At 42.7% G+C, this 21,098-nt stretch overlaps 1 protein-coding gene across 1 annotated transcript in view; it reads left to right on the forward strand.

Moving 5' to 3' along the window:
* Window positions 1-21,098, forward strand: part of PREX1 (phosphatidylinositol-3,4,5-trisphosphate dependent Rac exchange factor 1) — a 277,523-nt gene that overhangs the window by 249,429 nt on the left and 6,996 nt on the right. Inside the window, exons 22-36 of the mRNA XM_019539798.1 lie at window positions 232-419; window positions 907-1,068; window positions 1,612-1,822; window positions 3,252-3,528; window positions 5,162-5,368; window positions 9,926-10,014; window positions 10,491-10,573; window positions 11,212-11,302; window positions 13,460-13,588; window positions 14,350-14,391; window positions 16,321-16,538; window positions 17,579-17,678; window positions 18,839-18,982; window positions 19,721-19,835; window positions 20,944-21,010. Of these exons, the coding sequence (XP_019395343.1) occupies window positions 232-419; window positions 907-1,068; window positions 1,612-1,822; window positions 3,252-3,528; window positions 5,162-5,368; window positions 9,926-10,014; window positions 10,491-10,573; window positions 11,212-11,302; window positions 13,460-13,588; window positions 14,350-14,391; window positions 16,321-16,538; window positions 17,579-17,678; window positions 18,839-18,982; window positions 19,721-19,835; window positions 20,944-21,010 (2,123 nt within the window). The remainder of the gene's footprint in view (window positions 1-231; window positions 420-906; window positions 1,069-1,611; window positions 1,823-3,251; window positions 3,529-5,161; window positions 5,369-9,925; window positions 10,015-10,490; window positions 10,574-11,211; window positions 11,303-13,459; window positions 13,589-14,349; window positions 14,392-16,320; window positions 16,539-17,578; window positions 17,679-18,838; window positions 18,983-19,720; window positions 19,836-20,943; window positions 21,011-21,098) is intronic.

Below are 21,098 nucleotides of genomic sequence, written 5' to 3' on the forward strand. Positions count from 1 at the left end.
AACTGCAAGTTGGAACAATAGCTGCAAGATGTTTCCTGAAGGACACAGAACAAATGTATTTGACCTCCCATTTGATATTCCCTGCCAGGTGTCAGGTGTTTGTAGCTTGAACAGAACTCAATGCACTGTATTTTCTTGGTGAGTGGACGGGTATGCACATGCACACATGCTTGCATGCACTTTTGCATGTCGGTGTATCAGCAAGTGACTTGCCTTTGTTTTTGGTTCCAGTCCTGACACCGTCGCCCCTCAGTTCTCCTTTGATCTTCAGTGAAGACACACCCCTCATTAGCCTGACTGTGGACAACACCCATTTGGAGCATGGGGTGGTGTACGAATATGTCAGCAGTGCAGGGATCAAATGCTTTGTCCTGGAGAAAATTGTAGAGCCAAAGGGTTGTTTCGATATAACTGCAAAGGTACCAGCTACTATGTATTGCTAGCTTTCCTCTAAGCAGAATCGCTGGGTCAGTCATGCTAGATGTGTTTGGCTGGGTGCCCTTGTTAGTATGTTATACTGTTAGCAGACTTTGAACTATTAGCTAGAACGCACTGTTTAGAATGAACGTTTATATAAAACATGATAATGCTATTGGTATCATCCACGGTACAAGGTAGCAGAAACAGCAAGAGAGGCACACAGAACATTTTCCCAAGTTACAAAATAACTCAGAAGCATTTCTTGAGCATCTCATTTATTCTGAACATGTCTGCCAAAGGGCTTGGAAGTTTTAAGATTCAGCATGATCATCTTCCTGGGGACAATTTAGAGGGCTTTACCTGGTCTACATGCCATTTTCCTCAAACATACCGACATGGGGGTGTCCACTGTTTAGGCACTAGAAGAACCTTGCAATGTACCTTGCTCTCAGTGTTGCACCACTGGAATTCTGTCTCCTTGTGCAGATTTTAGAGGCCTTTGCTGCAGATGACAATCATTTTGTAAAGAACTGCAAGAGGCTCATCTCCTTAAGCAATGCAGTGGCTACCATGCCCCAGTATGAATTCCGGCAAATGTGTGACTTTAAGCTAGAAAGTATCAGCCGAAGGTTCACCAGCTACCAAAAGGTACAGTACTCCTAGATCTTGGTGATATCTTGGGACAATACTAAACTATCAAAATAGTAGATGCTTGAGTGTTCAGTGCTGTGTGTTCATTCGTCATTAACTGCTTTGAAGGGAAATGTTCTAGTGCTCTGAACACAGGACTGGGAGTTGCTTAGAGTACAAGCAGTATGGAGTAGAGACCTGTTTATAAAGCGGCTATCACACTGCTGCTGCTATTGGCTAGAATGTATGCCAACCTATGGAAATGAGTAGTCGTGACAGCCGAGAGCTGTCATGGGCCTCATTTGATTGCCCAGTTACAGGAATTATTTACAGAAGCTAAGCCTCCTTTCTGTCTGGTTACCTGAATTGTTTGAAAATTTGGCACTAAAGACTTTAAAACAATTCTATATATCTCTTTAGTGCTCATTTTTGAGTAGCTACATCAGGGGTGGCAGAGCTTAAAGGACTATTGCAAAGTGGGGCTGTCTGGGGAAAGCAAGCATCTATACTGTGCCATCGTTTTTTGCAAATGGACTCATGCAGGCTCTCTCAATTCCCCAGTTTGCAAATGAACTGAAAACAAAGGTGAGCCCAGCCTTCAAGCAAGCCATCATGGAGCCCCACCCCCTCAGCAGCATGGACTTCTGCCCTACCAACTGCCACATTAACCTCATGGAGGTGTCATACCCCAAAAACACTACCTCAGCAGGAAGGTCGTTCAGCATTCGCATTGGACGGAAGCCCTCTATAATTGGTCTTGATCCAGAACAAGGTGCTAATTAACTCCTAGAGCCTCACTGATGTTATCTAATGAAAGATGAGTTGTCCTTCCTACTCCTCAGTTTGAGTCCAGACCCAAAGACAAGCAACCTTGGCGATACAATTTTTTTTCCTGCAGAATGTGCACAGTAAGATGACACGCAGGCTGTGAGATTAGTGTTAAACAACAGAACGTGTCAGGCACGTAGTGGGGTCCTAGGTCAAAGTGTTTTTAACAGGTAAACAGCAGGATTATCACATGGCAACTAAATCCTTAGGATGTTGTTTCTATTTAGAAGACTTGATTTACTGACTTTGAGAAATGAGGCTAAGTGGTGGTACGCTGTACAGATAAACCATAACCAGAATGGTCAGGAAATCTTAAATAGCTAATATGATTATGGTATTCTAGAGTTACTACTAAAGTAACTTCAGAGGTAATTTTATTCATAGAGTAATCCTACACATTGGTGCCAGGAGGTTCTTTGCTATTGAAATGGTCTTCTCTTAACATACAGCTGCTACATGGTATTTGCCCAGAAAGGCAACTATTTGTGTTGCAGTATTTCATGTTTATAATCTCACCGAATGCACTTTGGACACTATCATTGCCCAGCAAGAGGAGCACACAGGAGAGCTCGTGACAGATCTCTGCAAACCTAATTTGTCCAATTTAAGGAAGGCTGGGTGACCTTCTCCAAATGGGGTCAAGAAATACCATGTCCCATTTGCAGCTGTGTAAGATTTTGCAGCACTTTTCATGAGAGCTGGCAGAATTATTCCCCAAAACAGAGTCACATTCCAGTTCTGCTCTTGGCATTCTTCTTGCCAGACTTTCCAAATGAAAATATTCTTCACTTTTCCTCGCAAAAATGATAGTTATTCTCCCTCTCACTGGTTTCCATAAAGCCAGAATAATAACATTCAGTAGTACTGGTTTTGCTGTGCTTCTGAATTCATTAGCATGTACAAAATTCTTAGTGATAAAAGGTGAGATTTCTTTTGTAATATCTTTTAGTTCAGAGAGATGTTACAAGCTGTCAGGCACAAAAATACCCTTCTTCAGGTCTGCAAAAGCAGTAGATAGAGCTGAAGCTAAAATTATGACCACACAGATGTGGATGGGCCATTATTAGTTAGCTCATTTATCCTGAACTATAGTTACTTCAAAAAGCTAAGTATGTTTGCCATAGAATTTCTAAGAAGTTAAAAAAGTCCCATAAGAAATACCACTTTTTCTTATTAAAAGCTATACACTTGTAGGATATTATGGCACTTTATAATACTCTAAAAGTAGAGTATTATACAGAAATTTCTGTGTGAGCCTATTGCTTTACTTCCTACTATATTCCTCAGGGACTTCCTTTGAGTGGAAATCATCAGTATTGGGAAAGGGTTGAGCACTTCAGAGCCTACTAACTAGTTCCTTCAATGTTCAGTAGGTACCTTAAATCCAGTCTTATATACTCAACACTGCATCACCACCATGGCTGCACCGTCGTGGAGATGTCTCACCCCAGAAGATGACGATTTCTACCCCCATGGACAATATGATGGTGGTTTTGGCCAACAGAATGGGGGAGCAAGCCAGGAGGAACGGGGACTCAGCTTTCTGCTGAAACAAGAAGACCGGGAGATACAAGACTCTTACCTGCAGCTTTTTAACAAATTGGACATTGCAGTGAAGGAGATGAAGCAATATGTTTTTCAGATAAATAAGTGAGTGAGCAAGGAAACCTGTGTATGTGTGTTTCAGAGAGCACTCCCTGAAAAATTGGAGCATGAAACATCTGAAAATATCCTGCGTTTTCAGCATATATTGTGAAACACTCCATATAGCTTGTGTGTTTCACACATATATATGCTCCCTACACTGCCTCTCAGGGTGGAAAAGGCCAGACCTGCTCACATGCTGAACTATCCCTGAAATGCTTATCAGCTCCACCTGTGTAATGAGATAGCGTACCCACTGAATCGAAGTCAGTGGCCATGTCTACACGTGCAGTGGACTGCGCTGTTATACTGTTGTTGGTACTGCACCATAGCATCTCGTGTAGATGCACCCAGTGAGAGCCAAAGTTCGCCCATCTTGGTTCAGATTCCTATTATATATTAAGTTCCAGCAACAGGCTTGGAGCTATATAAATAAAATCCCTTTCCCTGAGATTTTGGCTGAGCCATTTGGGATTAAAAGGCATTTTAGGATAAGTAAGGCACAGTGATGAAAGCATAGGTAGAAAGTGGAAGAGATACTGAGGCTGGCATTAGCACAGTGTAAAGATGGTGGGATATGCTGAGCAATGAAATCAATGGCATAGGGCAAGGCTTATGTGTCAGCTGTGTGAATTTAGCTCCTGACTGTGATGCTATGCACTGATGAAACCCACCCTGCTTGGGTAGCAGGAGATGTTTTCTGATTCCCAGATGAACAACATCTTTGCCTTCTATCCCTATTTGTCTGGGTTTTAACCGCTGGAGTCAGGCTTGTATGGCAAGTGAAAGAAGTCTCTATAAATATGATCACAGCTTGGCAGACAGGGCATTTGCAAAAATCTGCAAGAGTCAAGCCAGTATCAGCAGAACAAAATCTCCTCAACAAGTTAGTAAATAGGGACTAAAAGCCACCCTCTTTCAGCCAGTGACAGGCAGATTTATGATATATACCCTGTAGCTTTTGGAGTGCCAGTTAGTGTCTAATGAAAACACCATGTGTTAGTTAGGGAACGGATGCAGACAAGGGGATATTTCATTTAGTTTTGGTGGCAGGCAGACTATTTCTATGGGAGAATTTATTTCAGCAAATAATTTCACTTTTACATGTGCCCAGCATCTCCATATTTTGCAGCATATTTTTCCTATTCCATTTATGAGCTACAACTCATGTTGCTAATTTTTCATCAGATCACTGCATTAGAGAAGGGTCGTATCTGAAGTAATAGAAAACTTTCAAAATGAAAGCTTAATAAGGAAAGTGTAGCTCTAACTAGATACTGTAGACTGGGGAACATGGGTAATTGTTGGGGGTTTTTAAGTGAGTTATGGACAGCTTAGTGCTTTTTTACCCTGCTTCAGTAAGGACGTGGTAATTTTTAGTTAAGTGAAACATTGCATCAAAGGATTTGTATAAATACAAAATTTACCTATTGTGAAATCACATGACTCAGAACCCCAAAAGATTTTCATGAACTCCTGTAAATCAAACTTGCTGACTTCACATAAGCTTCAGTTTACATACAGCTCAAATCACAGAAATGTTGCTTTTGATTTTAGATGTGGTTAGGCTGAGATCACAGTCATGGATGCATGATTCAGCCATTTACTCCAACACTGAGTGGTGCATTTTACCTTTCAGGCTTTTGTCCTCCATAACAGAACCTACAGAAACTAGTGGTTGTGAACCTCCATCCACTGATGAGACATCGCCGCCTTCTCTGGGGGCAGAGGAGAGTGACACCGACAAAGCTGAGCCTAGTGGCATGAAGAAGGTTTGTTTCAAAGTTTCTGAGGAGGATCAAGAAGACTCCGGACACGACACAATGAGTTTCAGAGACTCCTACAGGTATGTGTAAAAATATACAGGTTTCTCCACTAGCACAGTATTTTGAAGATATTGAATTTAGGTATTGGGGCTCACTCTTTGAGGCTGGTTCAGGAATAGAAAAATCAGGTATTGACCCATAGATGAATGCTGTTGAAATCAAATACTAAGTATTAGAAATTATACATTTGCCTCGTACTGTAAACGCACTGTACAAACATGGGGCTGCATTCTAAAAACTGGACTCTTTATACAGGCAAAACTCCGGTGAAGTCATTTTGAGTAATTAATGGCTCTAGTCCTGTATACTCAAGATCTCAATCTGTTCTCAGAGAAGCCCGTGACAGACTCTTTTGGATGTAAGCGACCACAGAAATGAACCCAAATTGCTGCTCATATGGTTTGCATTTAAGTGTATCCACTACAGGATTCACAACTTCAACAATTGGACATGGTTCACATGTCACAGGCTATCACAGGATCCATTTACCATGAGGTCCAAAGATCAGATAGTCATGTAAGGTCACAAAGAAGAGCTCTCTGTTCTCCAGTGCAGCAGACAGAGCACGGGCTGGAGAAATTCACCCTAGGTTTCAGGCAAACCAGCCTGTTTCTTAGATCCACCAGCAGTTTTTGTATCTGATTCAGAGTTATCACCTCAAATGCATTGTCCACAGAAAATAAGATCAGACTTTGGTAGTAATTACACCAGTGGTTCTCTCTTGCGTGACTGAGGCAGGCATCAGTCTGAGGTTTCCAGGGTAGACTGTTTTAATGTGGTGCCTATTCTCAGAAGAGCTCACCAGGAGGATTGCAATGAAGCTGTGCTAGGCTTTGTGGTTTTAGGTCCCATTCAATACATGAGAAACGAAGAAATGGAAAGGCATGTACTGCATTGTAGGTCTTGATGTAAATATGCAGATGATGCTCTGCTGAAAGGATAACCACTCTCTGGGTGGTTACGCACCATGGGCTGATCAACTGCCATGCGACTCTCCATGGCAAACACTGAGGTAGAGATTTACCCTTGGCATCTTTGTTTGCAGTGGTAGAATTACACCAAAGATGATTCTGGCAGTGGGAGTTTGTTTTCCTGGAAACATTATAAGACCATACCCTTGTAAGTGTGGTGTGTTAAATAATACCATAACGTATGTTCCTCCACTAACATATATGATCTTCCAACAAGACTTTGCTAGATTCCCAGTGCTAACCAGCTGGAGAAGGTGCACATGCAAACCCCAGTTGGGGTGACCTATTATCATGGGTTCCCGCAGACCCTGCAGAGGTCCTTAATGGAAGCAGGTCTTAAAGCGGTGTGTTTCTCATGATCTTGGGGTGATACAGTGGCTCCAGTATTCCTTCTTGTATGGGGTCCTGCGTAACCTCTGGCCACTCTTGGAAGTTTTAGTTGAAATTTTCAGGAGGGACTAAAAGAAGGTGAATTTTCTTTCAGTGCTAGTGCTCTGGACTAGCTTCTGGTCTCGGGCACACAGCCCAGTATAATTGCTAGTGCTGCTGCCCACCTCTTGAGGACCACAGCAGTGTCTACCACAAACGGGAGTTTCAGTGCAAACTGAAGAAGTTAGGCACCAACCCCGCATGTGTCCTTTGAAAATCCTTGCCCAGCTGTAAACCCAGCTCCAGATTAGAGCTGGCTTTTCTGGGCTTGGATTTTATGATGTATAAAAACAGTATTTCCAAGCTAGTCCTTTATTTTGTAGTAAAAATAAAGGTCTTTATTCAGCAGACATCCAGCTGTAAATCTCACAGCATTTATTACCGTGGAGATAAAGCAGAGCAACAATTCCTTCCCCATAACAACCCAGCAAAACCAAGACTTTTAGAAATTAAATTCTCTTTGTGCATCAATAAGTCTAGTGTGACTCTTTCTCCTCCTATGCCATGTAACTGTGAACCACAGAAGCTCAGCAGTTTTCAGACAGCTTGATCTTATAATAGCTGCTATTGTATGAGGATTTTTCCATTCAAGTCTGTGAACAATTTTCCCAGAAGCCTAGAATATTGAGAAACAGAAATGGACATCCAGCCTTTTATTTTAATGGGTCTTTGAAACCACAAACCCAAATATTTATTCAGGTGTCTCAAAATTGTGTTTTTGAGACATGACTGACTTGCTGCTTCTCCTGGAATATTTGCTGCTGAAATCTCACACTCCACAAGATGTTGTTGATGGGAGAGGACATGTTAAAAGCAGGCCCGAGAAGCGATGAAAAAAGTTGCCCCTTTCATTTTCTAATGGAGAAGAACGTGCGTTTGTCGGCTTGGTTCTCCACAAAGGAACAAAGACACTTTCTCTAGAGAGAGTAACAATGAAGAGAGTAATTAGGCACACATCACAGAAGCTTCCACATTACAAGTCTGATTCCCCACCGCCTTGCATCTATCTGGACTGTGTAAACCCAAGTTGCAAAGCAGTGAAGAATCAGAACCCATGTTTGAACGTTTTGGGTTGGAATAATCCCTCGGGAGCAGTGACAGACCATGGATGGCCCCAAATGAGAGCTAGGTCATGTTTGGTTGCTCCTGATTCTGGAGCAAAGATCTAAATTGTGATCTTGCAAGTCTTCTAGTGAAGCCAGTCGTTTTTCCAGATTTCTATGGATATACCTAAGCATTGACTCTAGACTGCAGAAGACCTGACTGTATTTGATAACACAGGTTTTTTTGATGAGCATCTGGAATTCGTCACTAGCCCACATAGGCGACTGGGAGGGGGTGCACAGGGGTGCACGTGCCTCCCCTGAAGGGCTGGAGCCCTCCTTGATGGCTGAGACTGATGCTGTCGGTAGGGCTGGTGCCCCCCCTGCCAGGGCTGCCGCCGTTGGTGGATTCTGCAGGTGCCCCCCCAGATTCAGGAGGCACCAGTCACTCATGCTTGCCCGTGTGATCGCTTCATTCTGTATGTGCGGTGGTACATTTTCAGCATGTAGCTGGCTTGTAAATAAGCTCACTGCATCATCAGCAGTGGAAAATGTTGCATGAATCTGATACCATCCTTGACTGCCGAAAATTTATTAAAAAAATACTGCAAAACTTAAAAAAAACCTGGCAAATGTTCGCATTTATATGAAAGCCTCAGGCTATGTTGGCTGTGTTCCTGTATTAATGAATAATGAAAAATAGACCATAACAATTTGATTTTAAGTGCCATTTTCTTTTTTTCTTTCTTATTTGAAAACACTGATGCCATCAATTCTAAAGTCTGATTCACAAACTTTCATATTCATATTCCTTCCGCAACTGTTTTTCTTTATTTTTAACATGCATAGAAAAATGCTCTCTCTTAGGTCACACCGAGGTCTAGGTGCCAGGTAGGATGACTTTGGTGTGTTTAGCCTTGTCACCAATAGGCATTTGTCCACCCTAAAATGAAAACTTGTCTAGGTGCCTTGGCGCTATATTAATGCAATACAAAGAATTTTCTTCTTCGTTTAATAGAAAGCCCATTATTGAACTCTGTTTTGTTTAAAAGGATTCTGTAATTGAGCCTAATCTGTTCTGAGGAATGTAGTGAGATCAAAGGCAAAGTCTCTCTTGGGCTGTCATATGCGCCGAAATTTTAACAGAAATGTAAGATGAAAAAGATTATTGTGTCCTATCTTTACAAGACAGAAGCAGACAATTAAAGTACACGGAATTGAACTAATAGTTACTCAAGGGGGAATCAAACATATTTTAATAGTTCCTGATCCACAAATTGGATACTGAGGAGCTATAAGAATGAGAACATTACAGATAAGAAAATACCTTGTTTGCATTAGCTATATTCCTCTCTCACTGACTATTAGAAGCCACAGGTCTGAAATAGTGTTTCTCCTGTAAGGGGTTGTAGGGATTTGTGTTGTAGTAATGATGCCCTATGTATTGCTATCACCCTTTAGATTTTAATGGAGAACTTCTAGAGGTGTAGTGTGCTACTCAAGGCTTCGCTGATGCCTTTAGTGGGATAGGGTGACTATTTTCATTCTTAGGCTACCAAAATAACAGAAGCCTTCCGGTTAGGTTTGCAGTATTTTTATTCAGCTTAGAGACACAGTGAGGAGACAGGGAAGGTGTAGAAATGGGAGGGCAGGAAAGTAGCATGACAGCATAAAGCTCCACAATGCCTGCTTTTCCACTTACGTAGGGTACCTACACTCCTCTTCTCCATCCGTAACAGCTGTGCCTCTGTAGCATTAGCTTATGCTGGAGAAGGATGACTGAGATCTGCATCATTTCCGCCAGGATCAGGAAGATTGAATCATTATATAGTAGGGTCTCCCTTAGCACATTCCTGGAGCATCGGTAGTGGCCCCCTGTGCCCTGAGTGTAACGAGAAACCCGGTGGGCAAATCTGTCTTCATTCTTTGTAACGTACTTGCTCACAAATCAAAGCTTCACCAAGATCCTTGGAACTGAATTATTCATTCAGCCCTGACTTGGGTATTAATATTAACATCCCTATTAATGACTAAAGGATTTTTTCTTAGGGTATGTGGAGTAGATTTTGAAAAAAAACCTGAGTAAATGCCCAGGGTAAGGCCAGTTTATGAGGCAATTTCCTTCTCTTTCCAGTGAGTGTAACAGTAATCGGGACTCGGTGCTGTCCTACACCAGCGTACGGAGCAACAGCTCTTACCTCGGCAGCGATGAGATGGGATCAGGTGAGTGTGTGCTGGAGGAATATGTAAGAGGCTCTCCAGTATCAGAGACCACATAAGGCCGTGCATCGGTGTGGCTCTGCTGGTTGTGATTTCTTGGATGTGCTGCTGGAAAAATGGCTTTGTAAAAGCACCAAACTAAATCCCACGATAATGAAAGAGTGAGAAGTCTGTCATTTTCTCAGTGTACCACTGAAATCAAGGGGTGTGGTGGAGAAAATAGGCTAGAGGCTCTTTGCAAACAGGTTACTTGCATGTCCTGAAGGTCACAATGATTATGGTCTATGGACCGGAGCGGTTTCGCTGCTCTGTTACTGGAACAGAACGACCACAGTGACGACTACTATTCTGTACAGTTAAACTCTTGTCACAAGGGATTTCCCCCCTTTTTTGGTCTGGCTGTAACCACATCACAAAAATGCGAGAAGTCTGAAGCCGTTACATGATTTATAGAAACCACCTGTTGTTCTTTTAATTAGGTGATGAGCTTCCCAATGACATGAGGATTCCTTCAGACAAACAGGACAAGCTGCACGGTTGTCTCGAACATCTTTTTAACCAGGTGCATGTGCTAGCTATTAGCTATCTGAGACCGACGCACCAAGTTTTGGAGGAAACCAATCTGTCAAGGATGTGGAATAAGATATGGAGAACTGTGTATGGGAGAGTTTGAGGAAGCAGTTTTATCTCAACCAACATTCAGGTCACCTTGTGATCGAGACAGGGTTGTTCTGCAGTTTCAGAGTCATCATAAAAAGTTTGGGAAAAATCACAAAAAAGCAATTTTTTGTTCTAATAAGAATGATCAAAATGGGTCTCATGTATGGAACTTTGGAAAAGAATGTAACCAAGGCATGTCCTTATGGAATTGATACATTGAATTATATTGTTTAACCCCTTTAGTCTTTTCTATCCCCCTTAGTCTCCCAGCACTAGATCATTACTCTTCTGCGCATGTTGCCTAACCCATATGTAGTATCAGGCAGCTGGGAAGAGTTGGATAGTTTAATTTTATTTGCTATGGGTAAGATTCCATTAAGATTAGCAGATATGGACAATAGTGTGGAAGCATCCAGCTCAGTTATTCTAAGTTAGTTAAAAAAATACAGCAAATGTTATTGCTTCAGCACTTTTCCATGAATGACCTGTGCAAAACCTCTTCTGTAAGTGGCACTGACCAACCAACAATTCCTACTGCAGGTTGATGCTATCAATGCACTCCTCAAAGGACCAGTGATAACAAAGGCCTTTGAAGAAACCAGGCACTTTCCAATGGATCATGGTTTGCAAGGTAAACAAAACAGGGTTGGCCATACTGAATATAGTAATTTCCCAGGATACAGAGAAATCTTATCTTTCTGGGACAGAAGTTCAGACATCAGCATGTGCAAGTGGCAGATCAGCACACATAATTTACTTGCACAGTTACCAAAACTTTATATGTAGTTATAATAATGGGACTAATTTAGTCCATATTTTAGTGGGTTAGATGTCACAATAATGGGACACAAACATGGGTGACCTTTGGTGTGGTTTACTGTTCACTGATCATTTTCACATTGGGCAGAGTGCAGCACTTCCCTACAACATGCTTCTGAATGGCCCAGCGATTTTGTTAAGTGCCCCAGCTCCTCTGTATGATGCAGTACAGAGGTATACATCTTAGAAGACATGAAACAGGGATGGGTCAGACTCACAGGAAAGGGGCATTCTGCCAAGCTGATACAGTCTCAGCTACTGGAGCCTACAAGTGGTACCAACAAGGCCTGCATGAGCCTGCTGAAGGAATTACTCTGCTTCTTTCAAGGGATGGGTAGTTGCCAGCATAAACTCATCCTCAAATGACAAATGCTCATTTAGACACCCGAGTAACTGGATTTCATGGTGAGCAAGCAAACAATACTGTGTTTCTTGTCCTAAAAGAGGAAGATGGGACTTTGGTCTTAGGGGTTTAGGGCCCTGGGTGCAGTTTCTTCCCTTCTGAGATAGAACTTTATTATTTCCTGAACTTTTGCTGTCCTTCCTTCCCCTCTTGAAACTTGAAAACTTTTATTATCTTTTCTGCACTTCAAGTGCTGTGGTCTCATTTGGTTTTGCTTTTCCTCCCAAAAAACATCAGCCATATTAGAAGCAGTAGATGTCACTTTTACAGAGACAACAGATGTTTTTTGTGAAGGCTTCAGAAGCATTTGGAAAAGCTGTGTTCATGTTACACTTAACAAATGTAGAAACCTGTTTGGCCTTACACACACTCTTTGAATGCAGTGAGGAAAAGGCAGCCACCCTGCATAATTTTTCTTATAGTATTAAGTTTGTTTGTTTAATTCAAAACACACTCATCTCTTACAAAGACAATCACAGTACAGACAGTGCTAATACACTGCTACACAGTAGTATTCGGCTACTGTGCAGTAGTGTCACCTAAAAGATGTTTTCCAGCACTACTGCGCAGTAACTCTGGTCACTGTGCATTTATTTAGCACTTGCTAATACAAATGCTAAGCAAATGCACAGTAATGACTGTACAGTAGTGCCCCATGTAGTCTACACTGCCATGGTGCACCACCAATGTATGTATGTATGCATGTAGACATGCCATATATGTATGTGTGCATGAATGACACATGCCCCCGGAGGCTGGGGGGGGCAGTGGCGGCGGTGAGTGGGGAGCTCCTGCAGATGGCTATGGCAGTGGTGTGGGGGGTGGCTAGGAGGGTGGCAATTGCCAACCAAAGGTCAGTCATCACCCGCAGACACTGCTGGTGGTGAGCGCAGGGAGGATGGCGAGCAGCGACTGCCTGCAGATGCCATCGGCAGTGCTTCTCTCAGGGGGTGCACCGCCAATCTGAGGGGGTGCATGTGCATCTATGCATTGCCAATGTATGTGTGTGGCCATATGTTTTATCACTGAGTTCAGGCAGTTTTGCTAAATTGAATAACTGCATCATGAGCAACAGAACTCATCCTCTTCAGTTAAGTTAGGCTTCTATCTGGCAAACTTGGTCATGAAGCTGCAAGGGATTGTTACAGTCAGCATTACAGTGTTGGTCTGCTGCCATCCGGAAGAGGACATAAGGGGCACAGATGTATCTGGCTGCCCATTATAATAAACAGAGATTACAAAAAGGAACGGTGCCCTTTCACTGCAACTTTGGTTCTCAAGATACAATTGTAACATACTGCAGAAGGAATTTAGCACACAGTTCCCATGTACTGTGCATATGAACTGTGTGCATACCTCTTGGAGCATGGTACTTAGCATATAAATCAGCTGGGACTGCTTGTTATATGGCTATAGGAATTAGTCATTTACCTCCCTCGCTGGTGGGGGTTATATATTATATTTGTATTCAGTTGATTGAACCTGTATGCAGGTAACACAGCTAATGTGCAACTCTGAGCTTTGTAGCATTTTCCACTGCTGGACCTAGACTCTGTTTTGTTACAGAGTTTAAACAGAAGGAAGAAACAACAGTGAAGTGTCGGAATAATATCCAAGTCAGCATCCAAGAAGATCCCTGGAACCTTCCACAGTGCATCAAGAACCTTGTTGAAACTATACAAAAACACGTGGAAGGTCTGTGAAATGGGAGAATGGGCGGGGAGAGAAACTGGACCCTCAGTTTCAGGGTTAAAAGGGTAAACGTCCTTTTGTCACATAAGTCTAATGAGGTTATTTGAAAAATCACCTCTTGGTTACTGGGACTTGAGAGGGGAGTGAAGCGAGCAGGTGGTTGGTGGGTTCAGCAGTGGTCTCAGTGACGATATTTTGCAGCACCGCTACTTTGGAGTGCGTGATCACAAGGAACTTTTTCTGTCTCTTGTACGCTGCTTGGTTAGTCTGTCTGGACAGAAAGTTGTCAGGCCGATCAGCTTGTCTCCGTCTTCTTTAAAAACATTTAAAGCAAATGAAAATAAGGGAGAGGCAGAACCTGAAATGAATGGAGTGAAGGTGATGGATTTAATTAGCTGTTGTAAACATCTGAACCATTGCGACTGTTGCTTCAGACTAAAACTCTGGTAGAACTGAAATAGGCTGATTGAGTCTGAACAGATCTAACTCTCAAATTAAGGGCCCTGGTCAGAGGTCATTTTCATAAGTATTCTTCCACATGCACAAATTTTTACCCAGTAATTCCTGGTAGCTGATGTAGCATTTCACCTATTACAGGGCTTGATTTATGCTTCACTTCCTGTTGTATCAAACATCTGTGTGACTGCAGATTATGGTCTGTGCTAAACAGAAATGGAGTGCTGTTAGTTGGGTGCAAATCATATTGTTTTTATTTGGGCTTGTTATTGTATTTATTTGGGCTTTTCTTGTCTTTACTTTTCTAGATGGGAAGAATCAACTGCTTCTGGCCTTGCTAAAATGCACAGGTAAGGGCCTTTGATTTAGTACATTGTGCAAAATGTTGTCAGCGTTACTAATGTCCTGAGCTGGCAGGTCTGCACCCACACAAGCATTTGAGTTTTTCCATCACCCAGCTATTGTTGCCTTTGCATATCAAGTGTAGCTGGCTTGCTGATGACATTGTGTCGTCTCTTGAACCCATTCTGGGCAGCCCTTTATATCTTAATAATGTCATAGCTCAGTTTTGGTTTGACTTTACATAGGTCACTCTGGTGCCACCTGCTCAGTTGTTAATGTCATTTGAGCACCGTTTCTTTTGTCCTTTCATCATCTTCCTCTTTTGTAAGCCTCAGTCCAGGTGACCTCTGCTGCTTCTGAATGTGGTGGGGAGAGGCAGCAAAAATGAGAAGCTATTGCACAGTTTACTTTCAAATTTGCCATGCTTTCTCAACAGCCTGAGCAGACCTTGAGTAAGGGGTTTGCTCTGTTTTTTTTAGGGTGCACTTTGCTTTTTAACCAACTCACATAGATCTCTACAGTGCAAACAACAGCTACATGGGCTTGTCATTGAAGCCAATGAGCAAAGGGGAACAGTGTTATTTCAGGAAAATGGGAAAAGACCCTAAATTTGAAGCTAGAATCTAAGTACATTACTGGCCTAGTCTCTGTGTTAGCCAAAAAAAAAGCAAGCGATTGACATTTTCAGGTGATTGACTTCCCATTTTACGTGTGCAGTTACTTGGTTTCTACATTTCTACATTTAAGCATATGTTTGGTTTATCTGGGTCTATATGTATGTATTATCTGGATCTATATGTATGTATTAAGTAAAAAATGTATTAAGTATGTATGTATGCATGTATTAAGTAAAAAATAACAAGCTGAAACATTTGCTGGATTCTTTTTAAAGGAAGTTTTAGGCAGATAATTTGGGCCTTGATTCTGAGCTCCATAGACTGAAGGTGGGAAGCAGAGGTGGCTTTACACTACTTTCCCATGTCCCAGAGTCGTGTTTTAGTTCACGTTAATTTAAACTAGCCCATGTTGTTAGGCAGAGCACCCACAAAATCTGCTTTTGTGAACCCTGATTCCTTAGGTCTCTGACTACACCCCTCTTCAACAGCATTTTCAAACCCCCCTATGAGGAGGAGCGGGTGGCAGCACTGGCTATATTGGCCTTACTTCACTGAAGGGTTCTCTTGCCTTTAGAATAACTTTAAACTTTTTTTGCTTCACCATCAGTAGCGCAGGGAGGATTTGCCTTGGACTACAGATACATCCCTGAGTCTTCTCTGTCTTAGTTCCTTTCCTGCTTCATTATAAAAATCTTCAGTAACTTCAAAGCCTCTGTGTGAAATACTTGGCTGCTCTCTCCAAAAAAAACACTCCTGGGGGAACAAGAGAAGCCCTAGTGAATACTAGAGAAACCAGGGAGTAGCTGAAAATAGCTCTTCATTTATTCATGTGCCACTCTTTGCTATAATCCCCTTAAGCATGACAGGATTTATTTAGCCATTGGATGACTCACGGGCAGGCTGAGTGGAAGCAGAGAGTTAACACTGTCGAGATTTGCCCAGGGAAATGTGAACTACATGATACCATTTAATGCCCTGAGCAGAGAGGAAGGTTTAAAGGCAGATGGGTTAGAGCAGTGGAATCACTAAAGGCCAAGGATGGAAGTAGAGATGCCACCTCCTCTTCCTGAGCACTGTTGTGAGAAAAATCATTAAAGTAAGGCGGGACTGGGGTGTTGATAGGGATTTAGGGGACAGGGAAGTCCTTAAGGCACATGTGCATTCTGTGCCCCGTAGACAACAGAAGGCAGTTCTCCATCAAATCGGTGCCAGGTTACAGCACAAGCCAAATGTCAGGCAGGGAGGTGGGCTCTTCCACAGTGGATGAAAGGCAAAATCTGCTTGACTGTGTTGTGCCTCTTTCCCTTCTCTCCTCGGCAGACACGGAGCTGCAGTTGCGACGAGATGCCATTTTCTGCCAGTCCCTCGTGGCTGCAATTTGCACTTTCTCTGAGCAGCTGCTGGCTGCTCTCAACTACAGATACAACAACAATGGGGAGTATGAGGAGAGCAGCAGGGATGCCAGCAAGAAGTGGCTGGAGCAGATAGCAGCCACTGGGGTTTTGCTCAACTACCAGTCCCTGCTGTCCCCCACAGTGGTAAGTGGCTGGGTTTCCTAGCTCTGCCCCTTTTGTCTTTGTCCAAGCCAACTACGCTTCCCTCCCACTCACCACCTGGCCAGAGCTCCTTATTGTATCTACATGAGGAGCCATCCCCAACACCTGCAAAGTGCCTGCTTTCATCTTGCTCCGAGTGTCCCATCCATCGGGCACTGGCCCCACACCAGCACTAGACTGCTGGCCTGGCCAGGGGAGCACATTTGACTGCTGAAATTTAACGTGCAGAAAAGTCGTAGAGCGGTACTTGAGTGTTGGTTTTAGTAGCTGGAGTATGCTGCTCTGTCACCCGGGACTTCACTAGTGATGTGTGAGGGTTGCCCTCTGCTGGTCGCTGGTCAGAAGATGCATTTCAAGAAGCAGCCAAAAGTGGTTCTCACCTGTTCCAGCAGCTAAGGGTGAAGTATAGATATGAGCTTTTCTGTATTTGCTGAAAGCAGTCACAAAACTGGGTTTGGTGCAGGGAGTGGCATGAAAAGCTTTTTCACCTGCCCTAACCATGCGTTTCAAGCCTGACCTGGCAGCACCTCACTGAAGGAGCAGGTCTTATAAAATCCACTTGCCTACTACAAGTAGGAAACTCTCAGGCAAAGGCCATCAACTGATACCACCAACCAAGCTAAACTAATAATTATAAATTGAAAAGCAGTGTAAAACTGGGGGCAGAACTTGGGTCTAACAAGTGGGAGCTGTGGAGTAAGCCTGCTTCCAAAGTCAGGCGTAGGATACAGTTCAGGTCTCCAGGACTGGTTCAATCCTTAGCTCTTTACTGAGGCTGCAGGAGCGAGACTGGTATTTCTGGGGCTTCTAGGAGATGAACCCCTCTCCACTGAGACTGGGGTGGAAGCAACCAAAGCAAACTTCATGCTGTTGTCAGGTGAAAACGGCCTTCTGTCACTTCCACCTAGCCCGGCTTCACAATTCATCCTCCATCCCTCGAACCATCCCGTCTTCATGCTTCTAATGTCTGTATTTCTCTGCTTCATAGATAGAAATAAATAAGCCCTTTCTCCTCTCTGCAGAAAGAGGAGCGCACAATGCTGGAAGACATCCAGGTGACCCTGTCAGAGCTGGACAAGGTTGCCTTTTATTTCAAGCAGCTGGATGAAAGCCATGTAGCAAGTGAGACTTTTAAGTTGCTATGAAGCTCTTCTTTCTTACTTACATTTCTGGTTAGTTTCCAGCCTAGTTTTAAGTCTCTGAGAAGTGCTCAGTCCTGGGATCTGCTGAATGCCTTCTATGATGTGCTGCATTTCCTTAACTTGCATTGAAGGTAATGAGAGCTGAGACCTCACCCCAATGTGTCACTCAGATTTCTTCTTTTCTGGAGCAGAAGGGAAAGGCATGTTGCTGGTGAGCTTATTTTCACAGCCATGACCCTTGCCTGCTGCTGGGCCTTATGCTACATGTATGGAAGAGAAACTGAGAGCAGGCAGCTAGATAAGCATTTCTTGTCAAATACTGTCTGGTTAAGCATCCGTTCTGGACCTTGTGGACTCTATAACTGCAGGTTTAAATCAAACCAGCATCAGCTTAGTTTTTTTTTAATCCCTCCAAAAGGTGCATATTAAGCACCATAATAATTTCTGTGCATAATTAGTTAAATAAGACCTGAAAAACCAAAGTGGTTTCAAAGATCCTATGGCAGTTTCCATGACAGTATTGAAAGTGATTTACCCCTGAGGCCAAGAAATTCCCCTTTTGTTCCAATGTTCGGCCTGCCTTCTTTATTTGATTACCCGCTCCCCCAAGGCCTTTCGTATATTTAGCTGGAAGGTACGTGCAGTGTGGGAAACACCTTGATGAAGTCTGTAACTCCTGTTACACTTTAGTCACTAATCACAATAGGACCCAGGCAAATATTTGATGGTGATTCGAAGCGTTTCCCACCTCTTCTCATCCAACACTGGCTGTCATGGAACATATTGATTTAAATCTGTGTTTATTACAATAATGTCCGGGAAGCAAACAAGAATAGGACCCCATTGTGCTAAGGGCTGTGCAAGTACAGAATAGCAGATTATCCCAAAATTGCTCCATCTGAGAACCGTTCCAAAGAGTTTACAATCTAATAGGCGAGGCAAACACAGAGGAAAAGAATAAATCAGTGCTGATAAATATCACATCAGTTATTTCTAAATATATTTTGCTTGTTTCTCTTAAAAACCAGTAACTTCCTTGCCATTTTTCTCATGTTCCATGGTGAAATGCTCTTAAATGGTACACTGAAGTATTGTTCTTGTTTTGGTAACACAGCAGCCATCCCATCTTTGTTTCTCCAGATACTCACATCTTCTACCACATTGAAGGAAGTCGGCAGGCCTTGAAGGTTATCTTGTATCTTGACAGCTACTACTTCTCCAAACTGCCTTCCCGGTTCCAGAATGGGGCAAGCTTGAAGCTACATGCAGTGCTCTTTACAAGAGGTGCCTGTGAGACTCCTTATAAAGACAAATGTGATGGCAGATGTAACTAGTTACTCGATATCCAGGGGTTTATTGAATGACCCTCTAGGAATGACTCTAGAGTTCTCACTGTAGCAAAACTGACAACATAAAGAAGTTAGGGTTAGAAATTGTCATGCTGAGGAGAAACCACTCTAACATATTTGGGGAATTCATAGGATATAGTGATTAACATGAGCCATGCAGAGGAATCTGATTATTCCCCACATCTGCCTGATGTTAATTCTCTTGAGGCTCAGTGAAACTCCAGGTCACTGTCAGATGGGATGCTGGATTAAAGAGACCTGTCTAATCTAGCATGGAGATTCCCGTATTCCTAGGCCACAGACCAAGAGCGCTAAAACAGGCATGTGTGCACATACTGCTATGTTGGTTCATAGAATCTGGGCTCTAAGTGAAGGGACCTCTACAGGAGTCGCTGTCCCGCATTGTAGCATCTAGTCTAGGAGAGTTACTACTAGGATATTACAGTGATCCAGTACTATAGGAGCCCTGACCTTTTAGAATAGCAAAATGGTTCATTAAAAGACACACCTTTCACTGGGCATACAGGCATTTAATTTTGCTTTTTACAAGCTTGGTATTTAATGTGAATTGACAGCCACATACTGAAAGTAGGAAATGAAAGACAAACAGCCAAATAGAAAAACAAAACAAAAACACTAAAAAATGGGGAAAAAAACCCCTTTATTTTTGCAGCTCTTGAAAGCCTGGAGAGCCATGTACAACCAGGAGGCTTGTCTGTAGAAGAACTTCAGCAGCAGGTTAATGGCACCTCACTTGAAAAAGTGCAACAGTACTACCGTAAACTCAGGTATCTCATGTTCCCTTCCCAGGAAAAATGCTAAAAGGGTGCTGCTTACTGAGAACATTTAAACTGAATAGGTTACATTTTTCTTTGCCAGTGTTTCCACATCTAGTACACAGTGGGCACGTCTACACGAGATATTTACTATGCGATAGACTAATTAGCTGTGCAGTAAATGTCTCAGTGTCTATATATGTGCCCCTATTAGGCTAAAGTAAACTAATTTACTCTGAAGTAGGACAGTATTTGTATATTTGTATTTACAAGTACTATCCTGCTGTGGAGTGAATTGATTTACTTGAGTCTAATAGGGGTGCATGTGTAGATGTTGAGATGTTTACTGCACAGCTAATTAGTTTAATTTTTTACTCTGCAGCAGGATAGTACTTGTAAATATAAGTACTTGTAAATACAAGTAAAAAACTCCACAGCTGTGTACATGTAGACACACTGGCGGGGCTGGCTGGGGCTGCCTACCGGCTAGCCCACACTGAAGCAGCCCCACGCCCTAGTCAGCCCCTCTGCAGCATGTGGAGCCGGAGGGCTCCCTGCCAGCTGGAGCTCTTCCACCCTGACTCAATGTGCTGGGTGCACATGCAGATGTCTACCTGGCAGATGCATGTACAGATGCATGCTTGGCAGTAATTAGCTCCAGAGCCATAAGCTCCAGAGCTTATTGCTGTGCATTAATTGGCACGTGCAGACACGTCCAGGGAGTCTTTGGAGTAAAGGAGATTTTTGGCAAAAGAGATATTCCTTTTTTGTTTTGTATATTTTTTCTTCTTAGAAATGAAGTGGGAGGGGGTTTCATTTTTGGTTGGAAACCTGTTAAATTATTTGAGGGGGGAGAGGGAGGCTTAAAGTCCTTCTGGATTACTGGACTGTGCCAGAAGCAATTTCCATCTAATTGGAGTTTGGATTTTTGACTGGAGCTAAAATGTTGCATTTAAACTCAGTTGCTATAAAAACAAATAATTCAGGGCCTCAATAAGAAACATCATTTTTATTGACAGCAGTTCTCTTTCCAAGACAATCAGAGATGGCATGTAGTAGGTAGTAATGCATGTGTATGTGCCTGAAATGAGATAATCCAATTCTTAATGTCTAACTGCAGGACATTTTACCTTGAGAGATCCAATCTGCCCACTGATTCCAATACTACGGCAGTGAAAATTGACCAGGTATTATTCAGTTTTACTATTTATATGATAGGGTGGCCCAACCATTGACTGTGAATTTGTTATATCGGTACAGTACAACATCCCCTCC

This window comes from Crocodylus porosus, unplaced genomic scaffold (genome assembly GCF_001723895.1).
Source record: "Crocodylus porosus isolate Cpor-Errol unplaced genomic scaffold, CroPor_comp1, whole genome shotgun sequence".
Taxonomy (NCBI): domain Eukaryota; kingdom Metazoa; phylum Chordata; order Crocodylia; family Crocodylidae; genus Crocodylus; species Crocodylus porosus.